Genomic DNA, 14,704 nt, shown 5'->3' on the forward strand with positions numbered 1-14,704 from the left:
AATTGTAAAATCAGGACAGTCAAGCAGAGGAAATTCTATGACCCTGCAGTCAAAAGTTTATTAAAGTAAAATTTTCTTAAAGGTAAAACTGCAACTTTTAGCAAATGTAAAATGAACATGTCAAAATTTTAGTCAAGTAATTAACTAACGCAGGAACCAGTAAGATGGTAAAAGCATTTCCAAGTGTATTTCAAAACCTGAATGTTTATAGGCAATGTTCGGATGAGGTTGTTGGACTAGATGTAAAGACTGGTTAATGTCCAACAAGGTAATAAACTGTAAAACCATTAGGGCTGGCTTTTCCACCAGACAGAAATTATTTGCATTTCCCAGGGATAAAAATTTTCAAGTTAACCTCTGACCTACAGCTTGACTAAACAGCCCGTTCAATACAAAACCAGGCCGAGCATCGCACTGGAAGGACACTTGGAATTCTCTTCTGACAAGTTGCATTGTCTTTCATATATGAATCTTTCGTTCTTGATGACATTATGCAGTTTTTAGAGACAGGTCTCCATCATCTTTATCTGACCCATGTACAGTTCCCATAGCACATTTTCAGGCTTGTGCCCTAAATGTGCCCAGCTTGTTCTGTGCTGAGATAAACATCAGAATTTATAAGACAATGTGTAGATGAATCTCCATGTAGGTTATTTTATTCACTAGGTATAATATACTTTCATGTATATTTAGAAGTCCAATGGTATAAACAAGCTGTCACACAAGTTCAGAGATTATAAATATTTTGAGCATGAGTCTGAGACATTTTGTACTTCAGTAAGTTCCCCAGGTGCCTGATGAGCTTAATAAATATGAATGTTATAAAGAAAATTTTAAATGTGATGTTAAAACTCACCCCAAGCAGAGAAAACCCCAAATTAGTGACAGCTATGAACTAATTTGCACACCGCCTAAAACAACGCTATACGTACACCAAGAGAAGGTGTCATGTCGCTGTTAACGCAATCAAACATACGCAAACACAGAAACAACCTGGTGCAACTCTAAATGATGCAATGGTTTCTTTTCTCATGGATAAAGGGAGCCAACGCTCCCCTAAACATAACTTCTGAAAAGCAACCCATCTACCAAAAAAAGTCTACAAAATAAAAGGCGTGAGTTTTTAATTTCCAATATTTTTATTACAGATTTTTCAGATGCATATTTATTTTCATAACATCAGCTTAAAAATAATTAATCGCACAAGAATAAGCTTTTGTATGTCTGCCAAGGTAAACTGCTCTATCTTAAGTTTCTCAAGTTATAAATAAGCCACATCATGTGCTTCTGTGAACCAAACCGCAGCATCGTTGGACTGCATCCGAAAGGCACAGAGCATCCCCACTGTTTTCAGTGAGAGAAGAGAATATTAATCATTAGGACGAAAACCCTGGCCTCCAGCTACCGATCATCCGAAACTAATACAGCCTGAATTATTCACTGAGTCTAAAACAAAAAGCACTGTTAAAAAGCAAAGGTGACCAAAACAAACACGTGTTCCTGGGCCTTGCGTTCAACATTCAGCATTTCAGAATAACTGGAGGCAGACAAACCACCAGACCCCCAGCAGAAGGACCTAGCTGCCCAGAAGCCGTGGAGTATGAGGTGTAAAATTAAAGCCACTTCTGAGGAACCTGGGATTCCCAGTGCCAGCGTCACAAATTTGCGTAGGATGGTCTAGTCCATAAAAAGCATAGTAAAATGCAAATATTTCACAAGGGAATGTCAAAGAGAGAATGGTCTGGAGACCAGCTCTCCAAGAGTCAGCCGGCAAGTGAGGATGCTGAAAGTCAGACCTGAATGCAGGACCCAAACAGTTATAATTAGATGATCTAACATTCCCTGTCCCTTGGTCCACCTTCTCTGGTACTCAACATATTAGTTTGACATTTTGCTCCCATACATTTGTATAAATTAAAATCTATAGATATGCTCTTTTTAAAAAAACACCTAGCATTTGTCGTCGTAACGTGTTGAATAGTTCTAATTTACGGTGACATTGAGTTACCCTTGATCAGAACACAGAAAAGGGGGCGTAGTCTAGCAAAAACATGTGGAACTGAGAAAATAAAGGATAGCCTGTATTAGAAACATTCTTAAGTTCTATTTTTAAGCTTTCAGAGAAAGGAGAAATCAGTATGTTAGCTTTTAAATAAGGGGTAGGGAGTGGGAGGTGGTGGGAGGGTAATCATGATTTGTTCAAGGTTTGGAACCTCCATGTGAACATCCATCTTGTCTGATGACAGGGGATCTCCAAGGACACGAAGGCTCAGCAGGTGACCTGCTCTGTGTCCACAGCCTCCCACCACATTAAAAAGTTGGTCAAGCCCAAGGAGAATTATTTGAGGCTTACTGCCCTCTGATTTGCTGCTTTAGTTCTAGCCATGAGCTTTCACTGAGGAGAACTGATCGGGGCTGGGCTTTAATTTAGCTTGTTCATATTATCCACATGAGAACAAGCCAAACAATATATTGAAACACACTCCATATCTGATCCTGGATGACATCAATTAAATACAATTATATGGAACAAATTTGAAGAAATCCACTATTATTAATAAAATATACAGAAAGTATGGTACATCTTTGGTAAAAATGACAAAAAATTTTAAAACAGTATCCACTTTAAAAAAGAGATCCGCAAAGTGCAGTTTCACATAGGTAACTTTATACCTGAAAAGCAATTAATTTCTAAGCCATTGGACATAAGCTGGACCAACAGTGAGAGAGTAAAACTACACCTAACGTGTAAGTTGTCAGGTGTGGATGATTTCCATAGCGACAAGAAAGGGCACGCCTAGGAAGGAATGGAAAATGATGCTTGCTGCTCAGGATCACAGAGCTGGCTGGCCATCTGTAGGTCCAATAGAATATACGCTGGGGGGTTTACAAATAGACCACCATTTCTACCTCAAGTTATCGCGTGCTCCGATGTTTCTGCGGATCATGGCCCCGGTTCTCCACCGTAGAGCTGTCTCTGGGCAGCCTCGGGACTGCCCTGTTGTAACAATCAGCAACAGAAAAATGTCCAGAACGGTTCCCATGGGCATTTGGTCAGACCAATCAAAGTGGCATCAGATCCGCTCTGTTGAAGGAGTCCCTACCTCGGGTTTACGCTGTCCTGTTATACAATGTGACCAGTGCTTTATCACGGGACAGCCAGTGCAGCCACTCAGACGCTGAGACTCCCGCGCAGTGATGTTAAAGGAAAACATAAAGGAGTATCTTTTTATCCGTATGGGTTTCCAGAGCTTCTCGAGTTGGCTTCAAGTGTTCACACTCACCATGTACCCTTGATTCGATTCATTGATTCCATGCATTCATGGCCATGGCCTCGTTCTGAAAAAGGCTTGAGGTCTGTGGACTTGACTCAAAACCAAAAAACGGAAAGGCACACATGACAGCCTGTCCCCTGGCCGGGAGAATGTTCTGTCATTCATTCATCGGTAAGACTTTGGCCCCGTGGGCCGTGATGTAGGTGAGAAGGATTCTGGCTCTCTGTTCCACTACGTCGATAAGCTTTTCAATCCCCTGCCTCCCTCCTTGGCTTTCCCAGTAAACCTTATCAAGGAAGAGAGATTGAAGGAGTTTCTGTCGTAAGTGCTGGCTCTTCAAAACAGAAACTGCAGACTCGGGAAACCTGCAAAAGACAAGATCTTATTTCATCCGTAGTCATTCAGTCTGGCCCTAAACACACGATCAGGTAGCGCCTTGAGAATCCAGTCACTTTTGTCACTGTCAAGCTGACACCTCTTTAATAATTATGTGCTAGAAGAATAGGTTATTGGCGTATAGTCAGTTTGCAGTGTTGTGTCAATTTCCGGTGTACAGAGGAATTGACTCTTCTACACCGTTGAGAACTTGACATACTAACATCTTACTTAAGGCCATTCTATGTAGGCAAAGAGAGGCACAGAATTAGAAAGAATTTGGAGAACCTGGCAAAAATGCTTTCCTCAGTTTGCAAGCTCCATCTCCCTCAGAGAAACCACTGTAATCTGTCAAGCAGAACATACCCTCCGAAGTGTCAACGCACAGTTTTATGCAAGAAAACATAGAAGCAAGATGCTGACAATGTCAGTAAAGTTCTCTTCCTGAGTAGAAGTTGCATGACTGGATTTGATGTGAAATCACCCAAAATGCATGTAGTCTAGAGAAAGAAATCATTCCGAAATGCCCAATTAAATAAAGAATTGCCTTTGATTCGGATGATCCTTCAGGAATTCTAAGAATCTGGGAACGTTCCATTGAACTAGAATACTAAATTGCTTGCAAATAAATTCAGCAGAAGTCAGGTTGGAGAGCCAGGGCATTCCACAATGAAGCATCTCTCCTGGAAAACCTGAGATCAGTTTAGAAGACTCCTTGCTGAAAGAGCTAAAGAGAGTGCATTGTGCTTTCTGTTCTTCATTAAGGAAAAAAAATTAATAAATAAAGCCAGGGGCCTAGCTCCTGCATTCTCTGAAGGACTTAGTAACATTTCTGATCCAAAATTATAAGCAATGGTTTGCTGCATCTCCAGTTTGGTCTCTCTCCCAGCTTTCATGAAAATGCTGCTGAAAGCACCATAGAAATATTGGGATTTAATAGTCATCTTCAAAGTAAACTCAGTTGTCCCTAAAACACTAAAAGAGAACATGCTTCAAGAGCACAGTTTGCTAGAAGTTTCTGGCCTCCAAGCACCTTTTACAAATTTCAGTGGAGCAGGCCAGGGACGGCGCCGAGGGCCATGAGAACAAGCTGTCCACGTGTTCCAGCATCGCTGATGCTGGAGACAGACCAGAGGCCGCAGAGCTGGACGTGCTTAATGGGCCTGAGTCAGTGTGGGGTTAAAGAATGCTAATCAGATGCTCCAAGCTCCCTGAAGACATGTGCTATATAATTTAGTGACCACAGTATTAATTAAGCAAGCACCTTTGCTCTATGAAGTATTCATAATCCGTGATTTATAAGTTCTATGGCCCTTGAACCAATTTAGCTGTGGCAGAATGATGAGATGAGACCATTAAAACCATGGATCTCTTTCGTGACAAATTCTTCTCATAAAGGAAAAAAAAATTACTTGCTTTTGCATTACCCGGATTAGCAGAAATATTCCAGGCATAAATCTGGGTTAGCCAAGTCTTCATTTTTGCTTTGGAAGGTGTAAATTACTTATTCAAAGAAGATTTCACTTGAAGCTCATTACTCCTCATAATGCATTTAAAGTTAAATCCTCTTTGAAAGCATAAGTAAAATATTATTCATATTTTTATGAATGTATGGGATAGGTAGGGTCTCCAGGCACTCTTAATTCTAAAAGGAAATTCCGGGATTTAAGACACTGTAATATCAACCCAGGAAGTGATGTCTCTGGGGTGTAAATTTCCCCACACCTACAATCTTCTTAGTTTAGACACAGAGAGAAGAGAATCTGCTATACACTCTACCTTCAGTCCACAAAGAGGTGCGAGGAGTGGGTATTAACAGGGAAAGACACGGCCAAGATGCATGGAATGGGGGCTCACGAAATGCATCCTCTCTAGTGTTGACAGTACATAAAATCCACGCTCCCTAACTCATGGTGCTGGGAAGAACTGTTGAAACAGGCTTCAGAGGTTTAGTAAAAAGAGTAATAGTAACAGCAGGAACAATGACGTTCCGCAGAAAAATGACCAGACTTGGAGGACCTGGGTTCTCCCGTCAATTTCAGACTCGCCCCTGCGCTCCCAGCCGTCACTCAGCTTCGCAAAGCTGGCCGACTGTTACACTAGAGCATCTTCTATCTTCAAGTCTCAGACCCACCCCCTCTTCTAGTGGCGCTGATTTTTGCCCAAGGGAGACCAGGAAGGGTAGTTACGAGGGGAAGCCTGAAATCCAGCCGCAGACTCCGTGGCTGGGGGCAAACAGCTCAGACTCTACAGTGAGGTTTCTGCCACTCTTAAGTGTCTTAGTCCCTTGGTTTCCAAATATGTGTAAGCTCAGGATACCTTTTTCCCATAATCTACGTCTATGGAAGGATTGTCAAGCGCTCAGAAAGCCCCCTATTTGAATAAATAGCCATTCATTGGCCTTCGACACTCTGTTCTACTCAGCCGATTGGCTGTGACTTTCTACGTGTTGATAAAGTCACTTGAGTTTATTCCGCCGTTGGACATCCTGCACGTCAGTATCTGCAATCTGTGACTCCTCTGTCCTGGGTCCTGGTGACAGAGCTTTTGCCACTTGCTTATCCCTGCACTTTCTATTTCAGAGACCCCTGTGGGCTTCCCACTACGCCCACGTAGGTTGTCACAGTGAGAGCCAAGCCACACGGCGGACGTGAGATGCAGCGGGAGCTCTGCAGGTGGTGTGAGTCGGTGATGATCTGTCTTGGGTTCATTTCCCTTCTCAGGGCCCCCATTCCCTGGTTCCCTTTCAGGGCCCCATCGATCAGACACAGGATGTGAGTTTCCTCAAAACCTCACTGCTTACTCAGCATAAATGTGATGTCCTGCCTCTGTCACTACATCGTAAAACTTACTCTTTGATGCCTTCTAACAGTTTGAAGTTCAAGTTATCCTCGCTTCTGTCAAAGAATCCCTTGTTGTCTATAAAGACCAAGTGCCTGGGGTCCTGCTTTCGCTGGACAATGTGCTGCAGAGCCACAGAATCCTGCTTGTCACATCTGGGCCTCCGCCCGCTCTGCACACAGGCATCTTCCTTCCGAGGGCGGAATCCACAGCAGTGTGCATCCAAGCGATTGTAAATCTGAAAATGGAAAGCAAAAAACAAAACCCAAGATGCTGAGTGGAAACAAAACTTGGGAAAGTTAGAAAATTTCCAAAGAACTGGAGATTTCTTTCTCAATAGCTGACGTGCCAGCGTCCGATCGGGCCAGGCTCACTTAATTAAAGGCAACTGTCAGAGTAAGTCCAAGGTTCACATCCTTCTGACTCAGGCACAGAATGAGCGTTTCCAGCTTCTGCTAACAGCTCCAAGGTCAGATCATCCAAGTTAAGCATCTCCACCCTTAACATTCAAAGTTCCCACTGACATCATGGGTGGATGCATGGCCAGAAGAATCTGATTCTATTCAGGACAGAAGCTAGAGACCACTGTCCTGTGACCCACCCAGAAGGCTGTATCTTATTCTCGCCCTCAGGTTGTGTCATAGAAAACCTGAGTCATCCCAGTGTCTCTAGAATTCGACTGCATCTCTGAACCTCCATGAACTTCCGTGCTGCAGCATCTAACCTGAAATAACGGAGGACAAATCTATTGGCAAGATGTTAAGTTCAATCATGAAATCCAACACACTACTTGTATGAAGCCCACGGCTGGATTTTAAATAAGCAAGCAAGATGAGCAGAGCAGTTGGGCCTCCTGGGGTTTACTGGGGGAACAGGGCCACTACCTTACAGAAGAGGGTAAACAGATGAACTCAAAAAGGGAGAATTGTGTCATTTCCATTTCTTTGGGGCAAGGGAAGAAATAATATTTATTCTTCAGGGTAAATTAAAGTCTGAGCTCAGGAATCAGATAAACGTAAAGTCCAGTATCGGCTCTCACACTTTGCAGCTCTGCGATGCCTTTACTGCACTGACTGTCAATTTGATCATCTGTAAAATGGGGATGATAGCATTCACCCTGCGCATTTAGTCAGAGGATTAATGAAAGGGTCTGGACATGCTCCAGCCCTGACCCAGGCATTGAGAAGATCCTTGAAAAAATGAAAACTGTTAGTACTACTGTCCAGGCACACACGTGCACACTGTAGGAAGTGTTTTATCTCAAAACAAGCTTCCAAAAAAAAAAAAAAAGAAACCAAACAAAACCTTATTGTGGGGAAGGAGTTAAAAAAAAAACCAAGCTTCCAAGGCAAAAGGTAATTTCTCCATTTCAATAGAGGGAAACAGCCTCAGAGAGGTTAAATATCTGCAGCACAGAATTCCTGCAAGTAGCAAAGGTAAGATTCAGACATAGCTGTGTTTGTCTTCAGTTTCCCAGTGTCCCCCTAGGTCATCACGTTGAGGAGTTGAAGGCTAGGCAAGGTCGCACAGATGCTTGTGATTCAAAGATTCCTCAACACAGACTGGCACTTTGATTCTTCTGGCATCGAACTCCGTCCTTTCTCTCCCTCCTGTGTTTTCGCAGACCTGTGGGGTTGGCCGCTCTAGGTGGCCAAGTGCTAAGAAAGGGTGGCAGGAATAGCAGTCTCAAAATGTAGCCTATCCTGTAATAACCATCCAGCCAGCCAGCCAGCCAGCTGTTCACTGGGCATCTTCCACCACCCATCAGTGGACTGGGTGCCGAGGCAAATGCCGCCCATGGCCAGCACCTCCCCAGCATCACCACTACTTCTAAAGGAAAATGAAGTGGTTTAATTTTGCCTCAGTACCACAGCAAACTCTAGGCACTGGACCAATGACCCTCGTCTCTGTTTCCTGCACATAGGGGACTTGGTATTAATAGCACACCTCGGGAAGCAGGGACTGGAAGAGGAGTTAGCATAAGCCAACTTTCTATGACGTTTATATGAAGCCAGTCACGTGGGCGGGGTGGTCACGGAGCCACCGGCACCTGGACAGCTCAGAGGGTGCACGGCGGGTCTCCAAACAACCTGCAGATCAGGGAGGTCTCCTTCAGAACTGGCTCCAGGAAGCCGATCCATGGGGCTGTTACGTCTAACCAATGGTTTATCCAGAAGGCCACAGAGGCTGACTCCAGGGCACAGCCAGTTCCCACTGCTGGTTCAAGTGCATCCGCTGAACCCAAGGGCACCAACATTCCCCCAAGGTGAGCTAGAGTGCGCCCAGCAAGTCCCTCTAGGGCACATGAAAGAGGCATAAATTAGAAACCACTAGAAACCTGTATTGGGCCCTTTCCCCTGAATTTCTTTCCTTTTATGGAGAACCTTGACTGCCTGTGAATATAAGAGAAACCAAATGAAATAAAGAGATTTGTACATGGTCACCAATTATTTAAGTGAAGACCAGAGGGTCAGAGAGAACATAAAAAATTACTTCTGGAAGCTGCTTCTCATCCAAGGTCCCTTTTTAACAAACATTAGCTAATGAATCTCAAAGAATCTTTATACCATTTCCCCCCAAAAAAGCACCATATGTTTTAATCCAATTATAATGACGTTATATATGGTTAAAAAAAATCTTAATCCTGTTTCATTCAGGCTACCACATTTTGGATAAATGTGTATAGAACTTTGTTTTTAATTTCATTGTAGAAGTTTACAATGTTGGTTAATTTCTGGCGTTCAGCATAGTGATTCAGTGAGAGCTATAGATACATATATACCTTTTCATATTCTTTTCCATTACAGGTTATTACAAGGTATTGAATACAGTTCCCAGTGCTATATAGTAGGGCCTTGTTGTTTATCTATTTTATGCATAGAATGAATACAAACTTCTGGTTACCGGGGAGGGAAGAGAGGGTGGGGGGGATAAACCGAGACTCTGAGATTTGCAGATACTAACTTTCAAGGACACATCCACCAAGCACTTCTTAAAGAGCGCTCTGAGCCCCAGGCTGTTTCTTCATTGTCGATTGCTAGTGGTGAGAAAGGACTAAGACACGTAGCGACATTTCTGCTGTTTCTACAAGAGAGCCATGAGCATCACGTATGTAGACTAACAAGCACTTTAGAGTTTAGATCCTCACTTTCAGGATGTCTGTAAATATTACACTTTTCCATTTTTAAACTATAAGAAAGCATTCAAAGTCAGAGGTCGAAAAGACCCAACTTAGGGCATCTTTTTACTGCCTTTTTCTCCACATCAGATTGCTTCCTACGGCGTATTTTTAAAGTGCTTTGTCTGATCTAATTTTGAATCACTCAACAGCCTGTGATGATTTCACTTCCCCAACAGACGGCTGCGTCTCTCAGGTCCAACAGACCTTATTACTGAAAACGTGTGTTCAGCTTAACTTCACCTCCGAAATCGTGTGTCAGTCCTGTAGTTCAGATCCATGCACCTGCTTGGTGTGTATGTTAACACGGGTTGAGTGCGTGTGTATAAGTGTGTCTGTGTTCCACCTACAGACACAGAATCAGACTGTAAGGCCTCAAATCACTGGAGTTTACTTTATTTTTCTTAGCCTCCAACTGGAGGCTAAATTCTGTCTTTGCATCAGTGTCTCTGTCTAGCAAGGGCTTAAGTAACTCTTAAATCATGCCTCCAGCTCTTCCCAGAATTATGTTTATGGTCCTCCCTTCAAATTGACATTCAATATACTGGAAATAATTTGACCATGAAACCATAATCCTTAAATTCAGTGCCACTTTTCTTGGCATTTAATTTAGTTATATATAGAAATATATATATATATTTCTGCTTAGTTTTAGCAGATTTTACCTAACTTTTTAAGGCCTAATAAAGCATATCTTAGATACCTATGTATCTGCCACATGGTTCTAATGTATGTATTTGTGTAGTGCATGCATTAAAACAAGCACTCCGTTTCACTGTCACGTGACGAAGCCCCAGAGTTATTACTGGCGTGTCTGTGTTCTTGGATAGTAACCCTACAAAGAACCCACTTGGGGGTATAGCTTGTCAACTAAGCAGTTATGACTATTCACCACCATTACTGCATCTTGTTCAAATTCACAGCTTCTCACTCTTTAAAAAGAAAAAAAAAGGCAAAATTTTTACAAAATTGAACTTCTGAAGCTGAAGATGATGGCCAACCATCATTTTTCCATAAAATGACTCTTTCTTCTTTTAGGAAAATATATCTGTTCAGTGTTTACCTAACTAAAAATATATTCAGAAAAATCCAGGTGCTCCAGCCAAATATTTTGTGGGTGGGGATATTTTTAGACATGCTGCCTTTCTTCTAAAGTTTCTTTTTTTAAATCCCATTTTCCTTCTGGTAGTGTTAGTTTTGTCTGTCAGAAAAAAAAGTTCTTATAAGTGACCTGAGTTATGTGCCTACAGCCTAAACAAGGATGTCCCGGCTGCCCAGACCAGCTCCCCAAAGCTCAGTAGGAATCTGCAGAAATCCAGTGACTTTCCACACTTTGGCACCCCCATCCATTCTCGCCGTGTCTTCAAAAAGTGGGCCTGTCACACAGAGAACAGATGGTTCCCAGAAGGGGAAAAGGGGGTGGGAAGGGACAAACGGGGAATTCAAGATGTGCAGATACCAAATACTATATATAAAATAGATTAACAACAAGTTTCTATTGTAGAGCACAGGGAACTATATTCAATATCTTGTGGTAACCTATAATGAAAAAGAATATGAAAATGAAAAAAAAAAGTGGGTCTTTCAAAGCCATTGTGGGAGTCTCTTCTTATCTCTTTCTCCTCAAAACAAAGCAGTTACATGACTAATTTTATTGCCTGAACAAAGGCAATGGAATATATTCTAAACATGCTGCCAATATTGATAATGAAAAACATAACAGCAGGCATTTACTGAGCGGCAGGTGTGTGCCAGGAATTGTGCCCTTAACTGTTCACATGTATTATTTGATTTTCACAGCAACGTTAAGAGCTAGGTGCTACCAGCAATCCCCTGTGATACCTGAGGAAACTGAGGCACACAGCGGCTAATTAGCTGACTCAAGATCCCTCAGCTGACACGTGACAGAACTCAGGACTCTAGCCCAGATGTCTGTGTGTGACTTCCAAGTGCACGCTTTTATGCACCCTGAGTGGATGTCTCAGGTGCAGCCTCCGAGGTGGCGCTGCAGAACGACACGCGCGTTTGCACAGAACGCTAAGTGAGACTGCTTTCAATAAGATGCCAGTCACAAGGTTTCAGCAGAAATACGAAGAACTTCAGTGTAAGAGTTCAGGGAAAATTCATGAGGTGGAGGATATCACTGTTGGGTTTTAAGAGCTAGGCAGTGTTAGCTAAAAAAATAGGCAAAAGCATGCAGGTAGGAAATCAAAAGACATCTTTAGAGGACCTGAGAGCAGGTAGACCAGTGCTTCTCAAACGGTCTGTAGTGAAAAGCCAGGTGTTTTCGTTCTTTCTCTCCCCAGACCTGACACTTCATGCAGACTATTGTTTTGTTAAAAGGAAAAAAAAAAGAAAAGAGTAGAGTAGAATAGAATAGAATAAAATAAATAGATAGAATAAAATAATAGTAGAATAAAATGAAATGAATAATTTTTTACTAGAGAAATGAAATTCTTTAAAAATACAAACAAGTATTTTGTTAGATTCAAGAGACAAAAATACTCTCCCAAGTTGATACCAAAGTGTCCAAATGCTCGATGTTGGCCCTGCTCTCTCCAAGGACTGGTCTGGACTGCCCGGGCCCTTGATCCCACAGTCCGAGTCTGCACCATCGGGTGAGGGAGGCAGGCAGGCAGGCAGCCAGAGTCAATGCTGAATAAGGGCTCTGTGCCTACAGGGGGAAGCTGGGAGATCTGCCATGTCTGCAAGCCCCACCACCCCTCTCCTGTAGGGCTGGAGGAGCGGTGACAGGCGAGGGAACACGGCATCAGGTGAAAACGTCAAAAGAGCAAAAGCTGAAGGGAACCAGGGCAAGATGCTCTCAGGGGCTGAAGAGGGAGTAAAGTGAAGATGTACTTTCCAACCAAGGTGAGAAACTCCTCTCACTCAGTTCTTTTAGTTAAATTACATCACCTGGTACATTCTTCTACCTGTTTCCTGCACCTCTTTGAGGGTCTGAGTGAGCTCAGGTGCGTGTGAGCATGCATGTGTGTGTGTGTTTCCAGTTTGTTAAGTCAATAGCTTAAGCTTCTCACCATCTCTTGTCAAGTTACTGTGTTAAAGACCGCACCTTTACCGGGAACTGGTTTTAAAGAGCAAGTGGAAACGATACAATAAGACAGGTAAGGGGTAGAACTGAGTAATTCACTACAGTAACGAACTCATCCAACGCTCGGCATACAGTAGGCACTTGGTAAACGTTTATTATTGACAGAACCCTGCGGAAAGTCAGTATCCACTTCGTATTTGGCTATTTACAAAGCTCCTCCAAAACACTGCCTCCTTTGGGAAGAGTGAAGTAAACAAAATAATGCTAGCAGAGTAAGACATGGGTCTTTGTAAGACGGCATCTGGATGGAATGGAAAAAACGGGAAAGGAGCAAAAAATGGAACTGCCCGTGCTGGTCATTTGCTCTCGTCTGGGTCTCTCTGGGGGTTTCATTTCACTGACTGTGGACCATGAAGTCTTACCTCTCACGGGGAGTCCATGTGACGCCTGGCATGTAATAGACACGTGACAAAGATACAGCAGGTACAACCTCAGAGTGATAAATCACAGTTTTCTGCAAGGTTCCTTTGAGTTCCAATGATTTCATTTGATGTCTCAGTTTTTAGAAAACACATGGAGAAAAACCTTTCTGTAATTATCTTATTTCAAAACGGCAGAAAGAATCACTACCACTGTCAGCCCCACCCTAGGCACAGAAACACACAAACGTGTGGGCTTCTTTCTTTATCAGCTAATAACTCACATTGGAAAATCCATCTGCTTCGCTGTGTCTTGATGGAAATCAGTGCCATGTTATCAGTGGGGCTAGATTTGGGTCCCAGCGGTCTAATAAAGGTGTGAAGGTAGCCTAGATCACAGACAAGGACAGCCTCAGACGAGCCCCACAGTCCCCACGGGACTTGTTATTACAGACCTGGCCCCGTACCTTGGCAACCTGACAAAGCAAAAGCGGTGTTCTCACCAGCCCGCACCTGTACCTCGTGGGAACTCTCACCCCGTAAAATAATGGCTTTCATTCTTGTTCTGTGCTACCATGGCAACAGGTGCCTGTAAAATTAGTCTGCATGCAAATGTGACTGACAGAGCAGTTGCAGACGATGAGGAAAGTGGAAACCGTCTGCAGTATGTGCATCTAACAACGGGCACCAGCGTCCCTGTGCCTCGGTCTCAGGAAGTTGCAGTCACTGCTCAGCATCACCTATACTCCAGAATTCCACATTTTACAGTAACTATCAGTGTGGACCAGTTCAGTGCAGTATCTCTAGTTGCTTTCACATCACTGAGTCATAAGTAAAGACAAAACAGTATTTCTTTACAAATAAGTAAAAATATTTTTAACGCTACAATATATTTGGATCTGTTTCTAAAGATGCGATCTGTTGAATTCATATAACCTCTGAATCAGGATGAGACCTCAAACATCATCCTGCCACAGAAAGACCCTGGACCGAGTGACTAGGCAAGTGGCAACCTATTTTTAGAGAAAGAAAATTCATGTTCTATAATTTGCACAGGCAAAGCTGCATGAAAATAGTGTCTACCAAAGGCGCACCCACTTTCCTGGATGCAAAGACTTCCAAAGAGCACTTGGACAAAGAAAAATGAAAATGTTTACATTTAATGAAATTCTGATTTATAGAATGGATTTATATTAAGCCAGTAAAGTTACGATAGAAATAAAACAAACTTAACGTAAGTAAAATTTTTTAAAAATGCTTTCTTTCAATGAAATGAGGCACCATTTTTAACGAGTTAACGTTAAATAGGGCTGCAAATAAGTTTAAAATTATGTACATTTACATCTCAGGGAATCGTGTCATTGAAAGCTTTTCCTTTGCTCAAAGTGGTGTGTGTTCATATTTAGCACCCTTAAGGAATGCCTATCAATGTCATTCCCCCCCTTATGTCGTATGTTATTACAAGGATATTGACAAAATAACATGAGGACTATACCAAAACATAATGGTGACCACAGTGATAAAGACTCTCGGCTTTAGCTGGGCTCCTGAACCTTCTCTTAGG

The 14,704-nt window shown here is 42.6% G+C and overlaps 1 protein-coding gene across 3 annotated transcripts in view; it reads right to left on the minus strand.

The window, feature by feature from the left end:
- Window positions 1-1,116: 1,116 nt before the first annotated feature.
- Window positions 1,117-14,704, minus strand: part of GASK1B (golgi associated kinase 1B) — a 49,380-nt gene continuing 35,792 nt past the window's right edge. For all 3 annotated transcript variants that reach the window (XM_072974839.1, XM_072974845.1, XM_072974849.1), the window contains exons 4-5: window positions 6,503-6,729; window positions 1,117-3,640 (exon numbers count right to left, since the gene is read on the minus strand). In XM_072974839.1, the coding sequence (XP_072830940.1) occupies window positions 3,433-3,640; window positions 6,503-6,729 (435 nt within the window). In that variant the 3' untranslated portion in view covers window positions 1,117-3,432. The remainder of the gene's footprint in view (window positions 3,641-6,502; window positions 6,730-14,704) is intronic.

This window comes from Vicugna pacos, chromosome 2 (assembly GCF_048564905.1).
Source record: "Vicugna pacos chromosome 2, VicPac4, whole genome shotgun sequence".
NCBI classification, from domain to species: Eukaryota; Metazoa; Chordata; class Mammalia; order Artiodactyla; family Camelidae; genus Vicugna; species Vicugna pacos.